Source organism: Protomyctophum bolini, assembly GCF_963924005.1.
Source record: "Protomyctophum bolini genome assembly, chromosome: 1".
NCBI lineage: Eukaryota > Metazoa > Chordata > Actinopteri > Myctophiformes > Myctophidae > Protomyctophum > Protomyctophum bolini.
This window is the reverse complement of record NC_137862.1, coordinates 5,732,654-5,752,376: the sequence shown is the minus strand read 5'-3', so window position 1 is coordinate 5,752,376 and position 19,723 is coordinate 5,732,654. Positions and strand designations below refer to the sequence as shown.

At 42.4% G+C, this 19,723-nt stretch overlaps 3 protein-coding genes across 4 annotated transcripts in view; 2 read left to right on the top strand and 1 right to left on the bottom strand.

Moving 5' to 3' along the window:
• Window positions 1-1,633: 1,633 nt before the first annotated feature.
• On the bottom strand, window positions 1,634-6,463 carry gnpnat1 (glucosamine-phosphate N-acetyltransferase 1). Its single transcript, XM_080768724.1, has 7 exons — window positions 6,341-6,463; window positions 4,407-4,586; window positions 3,782-3,844; window positions 3,446-3,573; window positions 2,963-3,024; window positions 1,853-2,144; window positions 1,634-1,798 (listed from the first exon to the last, which is right to left on the bottom strand). The coding sequence occupies exons 2-6, from the start codon at window positions 4,558-4,560 to the stop codon at window positions 1,997-1,999; spliced, it is 555 nt and encodes a 184-aa protein (XP_080624850.1). The 5' UTR covers window positions 4,561-4,586; window positions 6,341-6,463; the 3' UTR covers window positions 1,634-1,798; window positions 1,853-1,996.
• A 3,391-nt stretch (window positions 6,464-9,854) lies between these two features.
• Window positions 9,855-16,266, top strand: LOC308314846 (UDP-glucuronosyltransferase 2A3-like; the record flags this gene model as incomplete). The annotated part of the gene is made up of 2 exons (XM_080762594.1): window positions 9,855-11,234; window positions 16,246-16,266. 2 exons carry the CDS (start codon window positions 9,855-9,857, stop codon window positions 16,264-16,266), a joined length of 1,401 nt encoding a protein of 466 aa, XP_080618720.1.
• Window positions 13,564-19,723, top strand: part of zdhhc7 (zDHHC palmitoyltransferase 7) — a 31,769-nt gene continuing 25,609 nt past the window's right edge. Inside the window, exon 1 of one of the 2 annotated variants that reach the window (XM_080763003.1) lies at window positions 13,564-13,699. The gene's annotated coding sequence lies outside the window, so the exon portion shown is untranslated. The remainder of the gene's footprint in view (window positions 13,700-19,723) is intronic. The other variant, XM_080763004.1, reaches the window with a different exon arrangement.

Sequence of the window (19,723 nt, the reverse complement as noted above, 5' to 3'; positions counted from 1 at the left end):
TCCCCGTTCCCAGAAAAAAAAGAATGCATCAAACTAAGCAATAATACTATAAAACACATTAATTTGCTCCCGATGATTATTGCAATCAATTGCAATTCCTGATATTCACCAAATATAAAATGTTCATAGACAGTTTTATAAAATATTTTATGTTCAGAATAAATGCAGGTTCTTTAATGGACTATGGACTTGATAACATGTTTTCCAGTCTGCTGGCTGACTACCTGACCCAGCAGCTATTGCCAACAGGATTTGATTATTTGGAAAGCAGATATTTGTGGAATCGATAATTTGACAAACTACGGTTGCGTTCGGATATAGCGCACTCTCATAACGCCTCCCAAGATACAGCCTGAATTCAAACCCCACCCGATCAGTTTATTTATCATATTCAAATTGCCTTGTGGGTCGGCCGACAGTGGACGTCACAAACCTACATAACATGCCCATATTTGGAGATTGTCACGCAGCAAATCGGCCTGAAAATCTGTGTCACTGGGACATGCCATGTGGAGACTGGCGGACAGTGTTTGTCACAAACATAACAGTCCCATATATGGAGACTGGTGGACGGTGTTTGTCACAAACCAACGTGACATGCAGTGATGTCAGACACAACAGAAACTGTTGCCTAATAATGCCGATTTGCACATTTGTAATCTCATGAACAGAGTCCGAGCTGCACTACTGAATCTGTTGACAGGGGGCATTCAGAACATGTACTGTATACATTGTTGTTAGTGGGAATGAAAACATAGGCGCCCCACCAGAAGGAGGGCTGAGAGTGGCCCAAAATCTTGTTATCCACATTCTATTGGGCGGCCCAGATTGGCACATTTGTTGCGTAGCAGCCCGAAACTCTAGTCTACAGAATAATAAACAGCACTTAACGAGAGCATCTGACTCACTATATTAGATCCATCAGAGCACACGTCGTTTTTACACACTTCCTGAAAAGTAACAGTTTTTGTACATACAAAGGTATCCAGCAAAATAAAACTGTCACTAGATTTATACTTCCTTGAAACTATAACTTAAAATAAATACCATAACTGCTTACATGTATAAGACCTTGCCCAAAGTTTTTCCTATAAGTCATACATTATACAAGTCAACATATTTAAGTACCCCCCTGGGTACCAGGGTTCTACATTAGGCCCCCTCCTTTCCCCCCCCCCCCCCTACACCAAATGTCTTTGTAAAGAATCTACACGCTTACAACAGGCTAACCCGTTTATCTTTGTAAAGAATCTACACGCTTACAACAGGCTAACCCGTTTATCTTTGTAAAGAATCTACACGCTTAGAACAGGCTAACCCGTTTATCTTTGCCAAATGTTGGCCTGTCATGACATACCCAGAATAGGGACCCTAGTGTTAACCCATTCTGACCTGAGATCAGATTCATACGAGGTTTCCACTGGACACACACTGGTCTGATGAACCCATTCTGACCTGAGATCAGATTCTAAAAATGTCAGTCGTTCTTCGATTTTTCAAAAATAGCAGACCTACAAGCTCGTAGCGCGCCACTCGGTGGCGCGCTATGAGCTTGTAGATCTGCTATTTTTCAATAGCTAAAGCATAACATGATGCCAACACCAAAATGGGTTCCCGGTCAGAATGGGTTAATGTGGTTAAGAACTGTTACTGACATTCATTTGTTCATAGGGTGGGATCGGATCTACAACCTGGTGAGGTAGCCGTGGTTACCGAAGGGGTGGAGAGCAGTATTCATTCCACTCAAACAACAGATTTATTAAGTCTCTCAGAGCAAGAAAGTAAAGTCTCTCAAGCCCTTAAGGGCTGACGCATGCGACGAGCAGTTGGGAAACCCATCCGTTTCATTCACTCTTAAATCTAGGGGCAAGAAGTGTACTAGAGCGGCATTCCTACACTCAAAGACACTCATTAAATGCCAGTCCTCGTCTCAAAGGGGTCAATGATATTGGCATCACAGCCCCGAAATAGGGCTTTCCGAATCCATGTTTGACCATCAGTCGTAGAAGCGACACTGCATGTACGTCTCGTCTGAGGAGTTGTAGCCGAATTTCTGATAGAAAGCCACGTTGTTGGGGGCACATTCCAGTGTGATTTTGTAACAATCCAACTTCTGGCTGAGGAGAGTGAGGGTTGACACCAACCTACAGGAGAGAACAGAGGAGAGTGAGGGTTGACACCAACCTACAGGAGAGAACAGAGGAGAGTGAGGGTTGACACCAACCTACAGGAGAGAACAGAGGAGAGTGAGGGTTGACACCAACCTACAGGAGAGAACAGAGGAGAGTGAGGGTTGACACCAACCTACAGGAGAGAACAGAGGAGAGTGAGGGTTGACACCAACCTACAGGACAGAACAGAGGAGAGTGAGGGTTGACACCAACCTACAGGAGAGAACAGAGGAGAGTGAGGGTTGACACCAACCTAAAATATAAGTAGGAATGCAGAGCTATCTTACTCTACTCAGGAATATCTGGTTTATCCAACCACCTGCTTGTAAAGTATGTAGGCGTCGTAGGCCTATCTCACTCTGCTCATCTTATCTGGCATTCCACCCTTTTTCTCTATTGTTATTCCCTTTCCTGAAAACTACAAATGATGGAAGCTTTTATGAAAAAGAATTTCACCCACTTTTTTTTTTACACCTGTAAACCTGTGATGTAACAATGGCAGGAAGGGAATCAAATGGGAATGGAGCCAGTGACAATATACTATAATGTCACTTGTGTGTTCACTGTTCACGTGCATAATCAAGATATATTTTTTGTATATCAACCAATTGATGTACTGTACCACATGAGAATTAATGTATACACAATAATGAAAATAGTGCATCTACAGTACAAGCTTGTAGATTTGCTATTTTCACTATTTAGATTATTTTTTTTAACAAACTTTTAAGCAGTCCACAAAAAGAAGCATTTCCTTTTCTGAATAAATGTTTGGTCTCAACTCAACTCACAGTTTGCCCAGCTGCTTCCCTCTGCAGACATCACTGACCACCACCTCCTCCACGCGGCCTCTCTGTAAACCAAACACGGACAGTGAGGACACGTTGGGCTCCATTTTCGTCACCGCTAAACCTCTTATCCCTAAACTTCTTTGCCTTTTTTTTTTTTTACCATTTTGAAAAACATTTTTGAATAGTTCAATAGCCAATCTACATTGACACATTGTGAGCTTGTAGACTGGCCATTTTAACTATTCAAAAATGTTTTGCAAAATAGTAAAAAAAGAAAAAAGGCAAAGAAGTTTAGGGATAAGGGGTCTTCAAGTGATTGTGACTAAGAAACAACCTGGGGACCACTGTTGTGCCGGTGAGGATATGGATTAAGAGTTATTTTTCTTGAGTTGCACACAGTTTATTCTTGGTTATAATGGTGGACTACTGTACATGTCTTATAGCCTTGGTCAAGATGTGATGTCAGGTTAGAATGTACTGTACCTTAGCACAAGAATGGATGAATTTGTGTTCTGTGATCAGGGTGGCCGTGGCGACAATCTGTCCCACGTTGGAGTCTTCTACTACGATGACGTAGTAGTCACCAGTCTTCTTCATGTGCTCAAATTTATCTGTGAAAACAGCACACAGGAGCTTTATTATCTCTAATAATAATAACCACACCAAGGGGTCTAATAAAGTACCGTCGCCTCATAATCACATGAAAAACTGGAAGAAATACAAACATCACGGCACTCCGTCTTTAACATTCCATAAAGTGTTTATGTCAACTGTAATGATCATGATGCCGAATGAAAATTCAGATTAAAATAGACTTACTAATGAACTGCTCTGGTGTGATATCACCTGCCCGTGTGAGCTGGGATAAGACCTTAACGAATCCTGGAAGAAAAAGAGCTTGGGTTGGATCTTGGTATGGTACAATAGCTCTCTGATCTTGGTATGGTACAGTAGCTCTCTGATTATCACAATGTTTCGTGTCAAGTCATGGACATGAACAAGTCATGAATATGTATTTGGCCACGGAGCCCACAGCCCAATCAGATTTGTTTTTGTGCCAGGGACCTCCATACAAGATTAGTGTTATTAAACTTTCAGCAGCTGTCACAAAGTTTCCCAAGGGAGTTACACATTTATATGTGATAAGTAGACACCTTTATGAACAGATTCGTGAAGAAAGCTAGTGGTAAGCATTTGTTTTGCAGATTTGACACACATTTCCCTAATTTTCTCGAACTACTTGTAGATCGGCTAGTTTAGCCATTTAAAAAAGGAAATTGGAAGGACACGTTTTTCCCCCAAAATCGATAATCTTTATTACTATTGATACAACACTTGACTATTGATACAACACTTGACTATTGATATAACACTTGACTTAGTTGACTATTGATACTATTGAACACTAGTTCACCCAGGCAGTAAAGTGTGCGTGGTGTCTAACCCCTGTTGAAGTCTGCGGTGCAGAGGGGCCTCAGCACCAGGCCCGGGCCCGGGTCCGAAGGAGAGATGGCCGGAGAGAACGGGACGGAGTTGCTGCTCCAATCCAGATCCTGCAGCAGAGACGGCTCAAAGAGCGGAGTGTTGTCCAGCAGCATTCCACTAGCGCAGCTTAAGAAACACACTGATTGATGCACACACACGCACACGCACACACACACACACACACACACACACACGTCATTTAAACTGTCATTTTTGAGTGGTGCAACCACTCCTACAACCATGTCCGTGTACTGTACACCTATGTGTTCACCTATGTATGAGCACCAGTACGAGTACCAGTAGGGGCGCTGTTGTGCCATGCAGAAACAGAGAGAGAGAGAGACAGTGCTGACAGACTGTTGCCTGCTAATGAGAGAGAGAGAGAGGGAGAGAGAGAGGAGGGGAGGGGGGGGGGGAGAGAGGGGAGTTGCACCACTCGGTTCACACAGGTGAGATTTTTTAACAAAGACGCAGGTCTTGGAAATTGTTCTGTGTGCACTTTATATTGCTGTATTTTGGTGGTGTATTATGTTGTGGTTAATTGTTTTTTCTGAGGGTACATGGCAGGACCACGCATCTGTTTTTACTGTAATATTTATTTTGTTGAATGTTAGGCATCCTTGTTAACTTCTACATATTTACATTTATATTACTGGTTAATTGCCTAGTTCCAGTATACCATATGCTCTGCAACACACACACACACACACACAACACACCTACAGTAGTCTGGGAAACAGGATTTTGGTGACGACCACACCTCCTATCCAGGACATGCAATATGATCCAGGCCTATCCCACACTGATACCAAGGCCACTACTACCACTAGCATGTCTGAGAGGTCATTTTGAAGTTGATTATCTTTGACCCATGAAGCTTTCAGAAGGCTCCTCTTCCATGACCATCATCATCCATCACCATTCTATCATCTCAGAAATGTATAACATCTGAAACATTTTCCAGATATGAATTTAAGCACAGGCTACTTCTGTCTGATTTTACTTCAGAGATATAATGCTAGTGTTAATTAGTTAAGTAATTATTAGTCCAAATTTCTGACACTTTAAGTTGTAATTTAAAGTCAAATGCTTTGTATCTGCAACGTTTATTATGAAAGTGACAGATAATATATAATGTTCATTATTAAGTTAGATTAGATAATCAAGACAAGTTTGTTCATTTTACATTATACTTCCTGGTGAGCCACGCATACAATAACTTGTATCCAAACTCCAGAAAAAGAATCACTTGCACAGAATGTCTTGACAGAAAGTCTCATAACATGTCTACGGGGGATTTTTTATGAAAAACAAGCTCGGCAGATTGAAAGAGGATAATTCAAGCTTGGACTACAGCTGCAATGTTGGTGAGTTTAACGTCAGAGTTTAACAAGCAGATCGCAAACGCAAATTGGATGAGTGGGGAGTCAATGGAGGCAACTCTAGATTCATCACATTATAAATTATATAATAGATTATTGCAGCTAACAACAAGTCCCCTGAATAGTGTAATCAATATGTAATCAAATGCAGTAGTAAGAAGCTAGTGTAAATAATCAGACATTATTCACACATTTCAATTAATGTGTCCACCATGCCTGTGTGTGTGATAAAATGCTTAATTACCATAAATGAGTGACTATTAATTGTTAACTATGAGTGCAGAGCATATGTACCAAGATAGATTAAAACTTTGTGGGGATCTATAATAGTGCTTGTATGTGTCTGTCTGAAAATATCACGTAGATCTGCTTTTCAAACATTTCAAATATTTCGCCCTACTCGGCTAGCTTAAAAAGGGCTAAAGCTACCATATTACTTATAAAACACTTTACTCGCGTCCATAAATGTAACGTCAAACGTTGTCAAGTTAAAAAGAATGGTGCTACTTACCGGTGAAAAACTCGTCTAAACTCTAAAGTAAGGAGGTTGGGTTGCGGGTTGAATGGCGTTGTTGTAACAACGTGAGGCTGAATGAATGTGTTGTTAATTTGAAACTACATCATCATCAATGCCTACTGTAATACTGTATGTGAGCTTCCGGGCTGTACACTGGGGATATTCTCTTTGCGGTTTATATCCGGTGTAGGGCGGATACGGAAACGCACTATGTTGTGTACATGTTATGTGTAGGCTGTGAGATCTTAGAGTATAACTTAGAGAATAACTCTATGTGTGAGATAGGTTAGATACAGTAACAGTAGGCGGGCTCTGTAGCACTGAGAAGTAAACAGTAGCCGGGCATGAGGAGTACTTAGCCTACTTATGATATTTGTTTTCCCCTTAGTTTTTGTAAGACAGAACCGATATGGAAACAGCACATGTTACAGTAACTTAAAGCTAAAAGGATAACACAAAAAGTCCTGGGGAATTCAATGTGTCATCAATGTTATAATAATAATAATAATAATAATAATAATAATAATAATAATAATAATAATAACAACAACAACAAATATAACAATAATAATAATAATAATAATAATTATTATATAATGTTCTGGCGCATTTTAGGCTACACACTTCTGTTTTGTTACTATTATGAGGCAAAAACTGCTCTATGTGGCTCAAGCACTTTAGTATGACGTGGCAGAAATACCGAATGGAGGGGTGCGACCCAATGACGTCAGTTTATGACCGTCTCCAGCCGACTCATGTTGACTGCAATCATCTTTGGCGGTTGACTAACTTGACTCATCTTTTTTTCCCATGTGTGTGGGAATCTCGAATGAATAACCATGTTTGAATAAGGAGTAGGATATGATTTAAATTATTTACAATATTCCACTTCCCAGTTAATTGTGTTTCCAAAAAATCTAAAAAATTATATATGAAGGAAATGTTACAAAGCTGTAAATGTTAGCTCTATTTATTGGTTTTGATTGATTGATTGATTGATTGATTGATTGAAAATGTCCACATTAGTGGCAATCATTCATAAATTAATTTAATCAGAATCTGGGTTGTACGTGGTTTCTCGGTTTGTTGAACTCCCTCTGGTTACGTCTGGTACATGTTGTAAGTGTGGACTTCGTTGACATTAAGGAAGTATTTAGACAGGTGGTGGCAGTGCCGGTTCTAGGCCTTTTGAGGCCCTAGGCAACATATTATACAGAGCACCCCCCCCCCCCTCCTGCTTTGCCACGCCGGATAAAAATTGTAAATTTGCCATGAAAATGCTTCAATCTGGTGCACTTTGAGATCAAAATTAAGAAGCTAGGTGGGGGCCACATATGTTTATAAACAAATCACAAATGTTTATAAACAAATCCCAAAATGTTTATAAACAAATCACAAATGTTTATAAACAAATCACAAATGTTTATAAACAAATACCAAAATTTTATAGACAAATCCCAAATCCCTTGGTCCTACCCCCCCGACCATGAGACTTACTACAGGTCAACTGGTAGTGGTCCTACCCCCCCCATGAGACTTACAAATCCCAAATGTTTGTAAACAAATCCCAAATGTTTATAAACAAATCCCAAAATGTTTATAAATAAATCACAAATGTTTATAAACAAATCACAAATGTTTATAAACAAATACCAAAATGTTTATAAACAAATCCCAAATCCCTTGGTCCTACCCCCCCGACCATCAGTGCCGGTTCTAGGCCTTTTGAGGCCCTAGGCAACATATTATACAGAGGGCCCCCCCCTCCTGCTTTGCCACGCCGGATAAAAATTGTAAATTTGCCATGAAAATGCTTCAATCTGGTGCACTTTGAGATCAAAATTAAGAAGCTAGGTGGGGGCCACATGTGGCCAGTAGCCCATGTAAGGGATACATGAAAAAAAAAAATCTTCTCCCTGTGACGAGGCCCCCTCAGTGGTTGAGGCCCTAGGCGACCGCCTAGTTCGCCTATGCCTAGAACCGGCCCTGGGTGGTGGTGTTGTTGTAGCGAATCTTGTGGACCAGGCCCATTGCAAGATGCCGTACTCTGTCGTCAACCCTAAACCATTCCTTCCAGCCTATCAAAATGGGCAGGGCCGTGTGTGTGTGTGTGTGTGTGTGTGTGTGTGTGTGTGTGTGTGTGTGTGACCCGTGACTGTGACCCCTCCACTTGGACACCAAAAGTACAGGTAAAAATCTCAATGTAGCCTACAGGTAAAAATAAAGTACATCATTAAAAGGGCAGGTTTTGTTTCAGACAGAAAGAAAAATAAACACATTTTCAATTTGAAGGTCCTTTGTTAAACAAAAAGAAAAAATCACACCCGTGTGAAGTAAGTGGTGCGTGTGGGGGTCTCCGGGGGGTCCCCGAAACTTCCAGACCCACAGGAACGCGTGTGTGTGTGTGTGTGTGTGTGTGTGTGTGTGTGTGCGTGCGTACGTACGTGTGTGTGTGTGTGTGTGTGTGTGTGTGTGTCACTGTGTGACCCGTGGCTGTGACCCCTCCAGTTGGACACCGTTCCCAAAACAGCTATTATGGAAAGCTTAAATGGATAAATGTCACAGGAGGTTGTTGTTGTTGTTATGTCTCTCTCTCTCTGTTTAAAAGTACAGGTAAAAATATTTCTCTCTCTGTTACCTCGAGAGATTTCTCTCACCAACCGTTGCGTAGTGCTTATTGCGTCGATTACATTCCACTCTGCAAGGCACTTTAATCATAGCTCTATTCTCCTTTGGTCAGCTACACTTCAGTCAGCTTTGTTATCAGCTGAGAGTTTAACAACATGGCTGAAGTCCAACCCAAAGTTATACATTCTGAAACCGTTCCTGATGTCTTTCTTTCCTATGACGACTGGTGAAGACAGAACGAGCTACGGATTATCCATCAAAGGTAACATGGGCCTTATATGTATGGGGAGAGGTAATTGATGTAAACTTTGGTCATGCCCTGTGTGTGTGCTGCACAATTTTCATTGTGTGCCATTGTTGTATATAGATAATCTTACCACTTGTAGTGCACTTTCTATAACCAATTCCCTAGTTTATGTGCAACAGTGAAGTGTTATGTGCTTATTTGATTTATTAAGATTAGCGGTTTATTTCACACAGACAAATAGCATAGCAATGATTTTATTCAGATAAAATCATTGTTTGGTTAATAACAGGGGTCTCCACGTCTCTTCAGTTCTAAGTAAGCAGCCTTGGCCTATCTCCTGTTTCTGTAGCATGAGTTAATTAGCTTGAGGTAAAAGTACACCCCCTGGATATGACACTATATGTTGCATTGGAGGCATTGGGTCCCATTTCTGTAGTCTTGTATGACCCAGCCTTAAAAAAAATGTATTACTTACACCACATTTATTAAAAGTAATCTGTGTCCTTCATTGGCTTTTACAGTGAAGAAATGCATTTCCACCTGGCCTGGATCGCTGTCCTCTTCCTCTGTCCAGCCGTTGCTCATGGGGGTAAGGTTCTTGTTGTTCCTGTCGATGGCAGCCACTGGGTGAATATGAAGGTCATAGTTGAGGAGCTGCATGCAAGGGGCCACCAGGTTTCAGTAATGCGATCAAATGATAGCTGGTACATTAAGGAAAGCTCACCTTTCTACACTGCAATCACGATTGATGCTGCAAGTGGATTAGATGAGGCGTTTCTCGAGACATTTGTGTCTAGACTTCTGGAAATCCAGAGGCAAGGAAGGTCTGCCTGGGCTCGTTTCAAGCTAGAAATGGAAGTAGCGGAAAAGGCTTCAGAAATGCACCAGACCGTTAGTAACATGCTTGAAGACATTTTGGAAAACAAATATCTGATGCAGTCTCTACAGGATTCCAAATATGACCTGGTTCTCACTGATCCTGCTCTGCCAAGCGGCACTATTCTTGCCCACTATCTTAGTTTACCACTAGTCTTCAACGTGAGATGGACCACCTTTGGTGAAGGCCATTCCTCAATTGCACCGTCTCCACTTTCTTATGTTCCAAATCCAGTGATGGAGCTAACAGATAAAATGAACTTTCTGGAAAGAATAAAAAACATATTGGCATCTGCCTTTGTGAAATTCCAAGCAGATAATTATGTCACACCATATTATGTTGGTCTGTTAGAAAAGTACCTTGGTTCTGATGTAGACTTCATCTCCCTGTTTCAAGCAGCAGACCTGTGGCTGATGAGAGTTGACTTTGTGTTTGAGTTCCCTCGCCCCACCATGCCTAATGTTATCTATATGGCAGGGTTCCAGTGTAAACCTTCTAAACCTCTTCCGCAACACCTGGAAGAGTTTGTCCAGGGTTCTGGGGAACATGGAGTCATCATCATGTCTTTGGGGACTCTAGTTGGACAGCTTCCACAAGACTTAACAGAGGAGATAGCTGCAGCTTTTGCCCAGCTACCTCAGAAAGTAATCTGGAGGCATAAAGGTGATAGGCCTGCTACTCTAGGCAACAACACTTTACTGGTGGACTGGATGCCACAGAATGACCTGTTAGGTCATGCAAAGACCAAAGCATTTGTAGCGCATGGAGGAACGAATGGAGTTCAGGAAGCCATGTACCATGGAGTTCCTATAGTAGGACTCCCGTTGATTTTTGACCAACATGATAACTTATTTAAAATGGAGATACGAGGCGCAGCAAAGGTCATTGACATTTTTACTATGAACAAAGATATATTTCTGCAAGGCATTGAGGAGGTTCTCCATGAGCCTTCCTACAGGAACAACATGCAGAGACTCTCCAGGTTGCACAGAGACACGCCAATGAAGCCGCTGGACAGCGCCATGTTCTGGATAGAGTTTGTTATGAGACACAAAGGTGCTGCTCACCTCCGCACACAGGCCTACAAAATGCCCTGGTACTCTTACCACTCTGTAGATGTTATGTTGTTCTTAATAGTAGGATTCTTGGTTACACTGCTGACATTTGCTGCCTTTGTCAAATGTTTATGTTCCAGGGTGTTGCCTAGAAGGAAAACTAAATGTAACTAAATGTGGAACAAGCTTTGTTTAAATGCATTTAAAGACGACAATCCTGATGGGCTGTTTTGTATGTATTTTTACCACTCGGAAGATATGGGCCTTGGCTTTTCTACAAATTATACAAGAGACAGTGACACCTATACAGAGTGACATCCCCCTAATCAATCCTATTATTGAGGCGTTTATTAGTTTACCACTGCTTTGCCAGAAAGTGCTACTCATTCATTTCTACATCCTACATAATGCCGAATAAAACAGAAGAGCATGCGATCAGGTGCCATTCCCCTATGTGTCCCCATTTTCATAAAGAGGTGGTTAAAATGTATCGACAGGGCCATTGATGAAAGGAGTCTAGAGAATATATAATAGTCACTATTTTAAATGCTCAAATCCGTCCTTAAAAATAAATGAACACCAATGGCATAATTGTGCTAGCGCTCACAACAACATATACACATTTATTTTGTCCAGAATGTTGTACTTCATAATGTTATTATTCAGTGCAACACATGTATCAATGTGTTCAGTGTTTTACTAATTTGATGATGTCACTGTTTCTTACTTCTTCTTCTTAAGTAACCTTGGAACAAAAACATTCAGTTCAACAAAGAAGAAAATACTTGTAATGATATTATTTCTCTCTACTCTACTAGCTTTACTCTGAATAAAAGCTATTAAACTCTATTAAAGTAGTAGGCTATCTTTACTGCATCCTTTGATATTTGATTTTTGTCTCTCTTATAGGAAACAAAACAAAGTTATTGCATTTGAATGTGAAATACTGGTGTTTTACTGGTGTTACACCAAATTACATTTTGTTACTCTGGATCACGTATCACTTCAGCCTACAAATATTTATTATAGAGTAGGCTATAGACCAACTTCTAACCTACCGGTCTACTGTATCTGAATCAATATAAGTCAGTACTGTAGCCTACCACTAGAGGGAGCGATAAGCATGGGCACAGACCACCCATCATGATTAAAAGGGCAGGTGTTGTTTCAGACAGAGAAAGAAAAATAATACATTTTCAATTTGAAGGTCCTTTGTAAAACAAAAAGAAAAAATCACACCCGTGTGAAGTAAGTGGTGCGTGTGGGGGTCTCCGGGGGGTCCCCGAAACTTCCAGACCCGCTGGAACAAGCCCAGGGTGCCGGTCCGGTTCCGGCCAGCCTCCCCATGTCCAAAACGGTTGAGAAATGACAGTTACCGTGTGGGTCCCTCTACTGTACTGTACTGTACTGTACTGTAGCCTACTGATACACCATTAAATCATAATATGTATGCGTGTGTTAGGCTGCACAACAGTGACACAATTGGTTTTGAAAACCCAAATGTTTTTTTCGTGCTCAGACCCAGCCAGGCAGCCACACACAAAGCTACTTGATGTTTGTGTGTGTGTGTGTGTGTGTGTGTGTGTGTGTGTGTGTGTGCGCGCGTGTGTGTGCGTGCGTGTGTACGTGTGTGTGTGACCTGTGACCCCTTGACCCCTCTACTTGGACAACGTTCCCAAAAAAGCTTATATGGAAAAATGTCACTGGAGGTTGTTGTTGTTGTTATGATTCACTAAATAAAGCATGCATTGATGCAAGCATGCATGCTTTTTCATATAACACCTGGTATTACGTAAAATGTAGCCCCAGTATATGTATACGTTCCCTCAGCACTATACTAGTGCACTAGTATAGTGCTGAGGGAACATACTGGGGCTAAGTCAAATGTGACACCGCTGTAGCCTGTCTGTGCTACATGGGGTGGGCGTCGGGGTCCCTGGCAGAAAATATTGTAGGACTCTGACAGTACATTTTAACAGCGCCACAAAGGGCACCTATACGGACGGCTGCAATTCGAAACTATGGCCCCCGTAAAATCTGAACCTTTTCCCCTCACTGTAGGCTATATGTTTCTTTTCCCTTTTTACCTCCATTATGATGAATTCCTGTTCTGTTCTTTGACTATATAGAAGTGTCTATTTGTACGTCTCTAAATGTTTCGATGAATTGAACATGGTGGACCCTCTTGTAAACAAGTGTAATGGTTAATTGGGTCAGGTTAGGCCCACCGACCTAACCTGACTCCGCCAGGTGGGGCAGCAGAGAGTACACAGGGTGAGGGGGGAAGACCATAGACTTACCAGTACACCCACCGACCGGCCACCATGCTTTTACTGTGAAGTCCGCTAACCGGAAGTCACATTGTAATTTGGGAGTGATTGACGGACGGGCGTGTTTGGTTCGGTGCTCAGAATGGACCGAAGAACACTGGTGGACATGGAGGCTGTTATACAGACGAGAAAATGAACACATATCGATACAAAATATGCGTGTATGTATATATATATCGTGGTCTCTCTCGTCACAATGAATGAAGAAAGCTGAAGGTAAGTGAATGAATTGATTCGTTAGTTTACTGAGGTGTGTGTGTGTGTGTGTGTGTGTGTGTGTGTGTGTGTGTGTGTGTGTGTGTGTGTGTGTGTGTGTGTGTGTGTGTGTGTTGTAACAACAGTGTTTTTAGAAAGCTATATAGCGTCATGTTGTTTTTGGTTGGGAATGGGATTGACCGGGTTATAGCTGCGGATCGAATATATGCATGCATTGATTACTATGATTAATTAACACTGACACAAAATAACGTGTGTGTGTGTGTGTGTGTGTGTGTGTGTGTCTGAGAGTGATAGATGCTGTCGCACAGTTTCAGTCACGACATGCATTTTTTTTTTACATCAACTGTGAATTCACTTCAGTAACTAACATTACTGTGGTGGTGTGTATAAATTCAGCTCAGTTCCATCTGGAATACTTTGCTATACTCAGTAGGCCAGCTGCTGTGCTTCACACTGCCTTATAGTTAATTCACTTCAGTACTTCACATGTAACTTCACTATGAATTAAGTTCAGCATAGTGTGATCAATTTTGTGAGAGAGCAGCTGGTGTCATAATACACCATACAGTGCAACATTATTCTGCATTATTCAGTGCTATACCATTGCTTCAATAGTATGCTCGCGTTCTGTGTTGTTTATGTAAATGATGGGCAGTCGTTAATTCAGAATCAGAACTTTATTGTCACATTACAGGTTTGCAGGTGTAAAGAATGGGTTTCTATGTAGATTCCATCATTGTTTTTCAGGAAGAGAGAAAAGGAGGTGGGTGACAGGGAGAGCAAGGAGGGGGAAAAGAATCTAACCGTAAAGGGAAACATGTCAAGGTTAGGCAAATCTTAGAGACGATATACATTATATTCAGCATAATCTATGTACAGTAGACTGAGGTTAGACATGAGGTGCATAAGTTTAGGCACAAAGGTGATAGGTAGCACTTCGGTAGGTCCACAAAGCAGCAGCTATTAGTAGTAGTAGTTTATTGTTTATTGTTTATAAGGATCCCCATTAGCTTTTGCCTTGACAAAGGCTAGTCTTCCTGGGGTCCGACACAGACAAACATTTAACAAAGGCAATACTTACAATTGTTTACAAACACTAACTCAAAATAAGTAGTAATAATGAGGTGAACTAAGCAGCATAATGAGGTGTAAATTAGGCGGATGGGGTGAGATGGACGGGCGCTAGCCGCTAGAGATGGTCAGGAAATCCTCTTATCTTGGTCACTTGACAAGCTGTAATCCGTCTGTGGTTGTTTCAGCTTGTGGCCGGCCAGTAGTAAACAAAGTATTTGGCGCATGAAATAACTCCCATCATAACTTTCACATCCATGGTAAGCCTGGACTATATGACTTCAAATCAATCTCACAATTATTTAATGTCCAAGTATTATACAGACAAATGCAACCTTTGCTGAACTCACCTTTTCAGGATTATGTGAAACTTGTTCCTGAACCATAAAGCCTATGTCAGGAGATCAGCCTATCTCCTGTTTCCTTAGCGTGAGGCAGCTTGATGTACAAGTACACCCCCTGGAAATGATGCTAGTACTATGTTACAGGGACTTTCCTCAACTCCAACCCTTGATGCTGAGTGCCAGTGCCAAGCAGGGAGGCATTGGGTAATGGGTATACATTCTCATGGAGGACAGGAGGACACTAACCACATCATCCATTCCAGTCAGCTGGAATGGGAGAATAATGTTGGGCTGGGTGAATTCAAATCAGTATCATGATAATTTAAAACATTTGCCTTGATTATGATTATTACAAAAGAGAAAATATCATATTGTCCACAAGCCTATAACGTGTGAGCTTGTAGATTGGCTATTCACAATTCTTTCATTCTATATAAGGCAGGGCTTAAGTGGTTATTAACCAGACTACCGGTAATCTATTTTATTGTTGTTTTTGTGGTTGGTACATTTCACTGTCTACAAAGACGTGGAATCAATCAAGTACTCCTACTCTTTAGTCCATACATTGATATCATTAGACTCTGATGTAGCCAGTGGCCAGATATAATCCTACTACCACCACCTATATATTTTAAAACCAAGGGAAACCATTGATGAATAAGGCCACTTATTGGCAGTAACTGTTTGCAACATAGCAAGACGTGCTATACTATGAAATATGAATCGCCGTTGGGTGTTTGCCGGTCAAGATGTGGAAGTGAAAGAGAGCAGTTGCAACACATTGAATGAATACAGAGTTTAGTACAAGGCAGTGTACTACTCGACTACTAGTAAGAAGGGCTTGGCGATATAACTTGATATCAATATCACGATTCTTTTTGCACTTTTGCCTCAATCAAGATTAAATTATCGCACACGTGTGAAGTGAGGGGTGCTCTTATCATTATACATCATCATACATCACATTTCATGCTAAGCCAATCAAATTTGTTACACACTAGCCTTGGACGGACACAGGCTAGCCTATATGCTATGTTAGCATGTTGTTGTAATTGCCCAAATCCTAATACACAGTTTAGTACTGCACTTTCTAATTGTGTGCGACTGTGCTTGCGTGCGTGTTTCCAGTTATCCAGCTCCTATTGGTAGCCTACTCATGCTCTATATATCGCATGCCTTTATATCCAGCATTCACCATGTAGAGTCTACATGGTGAATGCTGGATATAAAGGCATGCGACTGTGAGGAGGGAACTATTTAGTTAAGTCAAATACAGACGGACGACAAGACTGTTTTTTTGTTGTAGTTTTTCCCTTTATTTCGAGTCCATGGCAGGCCAGCCATGTCAGAGCAGACTGGACCAGGCTGTCCATGTCAGAGCAGACTGGACCAGGCTGTATTCTAGTCCATGTCAGAGCAGACTGGACCAGGCTGTATTCTAGTCCATGTCAGAGCAGACTGGACCAGGCTGTATTCTAGTCCATGTCAGAGCAGACTGGACCAGGCTGTATTCTAGTCCATGTCAGAGCAGACTGGACCAGGCTGTATTCTAGTCCATGTCAGAGCAGACTGGACCAGGCTGTATTCTAGTCCATGTCAGAGCAGACTGGGCCAGGCTGTATTCTAGTCCATGTCAGAGCAGACTGGACCAGGCTGTATTCTAGTCCATGTCAGAGCAGACTGGACCAGGCTGTATTCTAGTCCATGTCAGAGCAGACTGGACCAGGCTGTATTCTAGTCCATGTCAGAGCAGACTGGACCAGGCTGTATTCTAGTCCATGCCAGCCATGTCAGAGCAGACTGGACCAGGCTGTATTCTAGTCCATGTCAGAGCAGACTGGACCAGGCTGTATTCAGCCATGTCAGAGCAGACTGGGCCAGGCTGTATTCTAGTCCATGTCAGAGCAGACTGGGCCAGGCTGTATTCTGTTTCCACACCGTAACACAACAGAAGAGCCAGTCATGCAACATTCCTTTTTCCCATGTTGGCACTCCCAAAAAGACGACTAGGATTGGTTCGGGTGTTCAGGAGAGGGTGTGGAATAATGACTTGCTTTAGAGTTATGTAGAGTGAAGATCAATTTATATGTATTTTTTACTTTTTCAATTAATTTAATAATTGTTATAAAAGTTAGTTTATATTTTTCAAATGTAATCGATTAAGCACTTATGCAGAAGTTTGTAGAACTGCTATTTTCACAATTAAAAAAAAAATGGATTTGACATTCTTTTAAACTTTTAACCTATCCTGATACTGACATGCCACATGGGGATGAATTGATAATAGATTTGAGTTATTAAATGATCTGCAATCACTTTTTCTTTATTGATTAAAGCGACTAGACCTGTATGTGCCCGTCGGGCCACCGGCCTACTTGGGAACGATGCAACTTGGGAACCTAATAATACCTATTGTCATGGCACCCGTTTTAACTATCTGTCTGTCCCTTTTGTGCCCATAGTGTATATGGAGATCTAGTATGCAATACCTGTTGTCACACCACCCATTTTAACTGTCCGTCTGTCCATGTCCCACATGGAGGTCTCTGTATCTGTCTGCCTGTGTCTGAAGAGTGCAAACTGACTGTGAAAAGTGGACTGGTTAACTAAGCAATTGGCAGGTGTGGGGTTGCCATGGCAATCAATTGGCTGAGGCAGAGGCTGGAAATTGCACAGGTGAGAGGAGTTGGCCTCATTTGGCCCACTGGCAGAGCCTGACCAGGTGAGAGGAGTTGGTCTCATTAGGCCCACTGGCAGAGCCTGGCCAGGTGAGGGGAGTTGGCCTCATTTGTCCCACTGGCAGAGCCTGGCCAGGTGAGGGGAGTTGGCCTCATTTGTCCCACTGGCAGAGCCTGGCCAGGTGAGAGGAGTTGGCCTCATTTGTCCCACTGGCAGAGCCTGGCCAGGTGAGGGGAGTTGGCCTCATTTGTCCCACTGGCAGAGCCTGGCCAGGTGAGGGGAGTTGGCCTCATTTGTCCCACTGGCAGAGCCTGGCCAGGTGAGGGGAGTTGGCCTCATTTGTCCCACTGGCAGAGCCTGGCCAGGTGAGGGGAGTTGGCCTCATTTGTCCCACTGGCAGAGCCTGGCCAGGTGAGGGGAGTTGGCCTCATTTGTCCCACTGGCAGAGCCTGGCCAGGTGAGAGGAGTTGGCCTCATTAGGCCCACTGGCAGAGCCTGACCAGGTGAGAGGAGTTGGTCTCATTAGGCCCACTGGCAGAGCCTGACCAGGTGAGAGGAGTTGGTCTCATTAGGCCCACTGGCAGAGCCTGGCCAGGTGAGAGGAGTTGGTCTCATTAGGCCCACTGGCAGAGCCTGGCCAGGTGAGAGGAGTTGGTCTCATTAGGCCCACTGGCAGAGCCTGGCCAGGTGAGAGGAGTTGGTCTCATTAGGCCCACTGGCAGAGCCTGACCAGGTGAGAGGAGTTGGTCTCATTAGGCCCACTGGCAGAGCCTGGCCAGGTGAGAGGAGTTGGTCTCATTAGGCCCACTGGCAGAGCCTGACCAGAGCCTTTTGTGGTGTTTCTGCCACCGACTCGAGGCCGGGCACTCCACTCCCTGCGGGTGTGTGGAACGTGTGCTATGCAGCAAATGTGTGCTGGAAGTAAACAAGAGTGAATGAAGACTAATCCGATATCCTGAAATAAATGAATAGATGCCGACCAAGAGACACCAGCAGGGGTTGTTAACCACTTTGAGCAACCTGGCAGACACTATTTTGGTCATTCCGTTAAAGCTAAACGTCATTAAAGCAAAAACAATGGCGATCTCCAAGCTCACAACACGTTGCATTGCGAGGCATTGTGAGCTTATAGAATTGCTACTTGTGTTATTCTCCGTACGACAAATATAAAGGGCTTAAAACCTTTTAAACCCCAGGGGGGTCCAGGAGGGAAAATCTAAAATATCGTACGTGTAGTTGGAACCTACCCCGCCGGCGGGGGATTGGGCAATTATGTTTTTGTTTTGGGCATGCTCATAGCCTCATACTAACAGTCCTTAAAGGCTAAATAAATCTCTTTATTTGGTTGCGGATCCCTTTACATAATGGATTTGCATGCAATATTAATGATATTAGAGAATCTATATTTTGTTGTATTGTGTTGCATCAGAAAATATAGGATTATAATATTATATTCACTTATGTCAGCATATCCAGTCAAGGGTAGATGTATTTACTGTATGTGCCTGTTGTTTTTTGGGAGAGGATGAAGTCACAGAGGAACTCAACCCATTAGGCGTACAGTAGAGGAACCCATTAGGGGTACAGTAGAGGAACCCATTAGGCTTACAGTAGAGTACACCTTTGGGCTCCACCATGGCACTGAAAAATAAACAAAGTCACTTAGCCAATCAATTCGAAACCCATTTCACTGGCCAGTATTTCCAGGCTGTGCTATCTTTCCCTCTAAACACTGTTAGACACCACCTCTGATCTAATCACTGTGGACGTTAGAGACACCACCACCTCTGATCTAATCACTGTGGACGTTGTGGTTTAAAAAAATCTGCCTAACGATGATGTCACTGGTGGACAGGTTTCTGAACTGCCCACAGCCCTCCTATGAGACACAGACAGAGTAGAGAGAAAGACATTTGTATTTTATCAT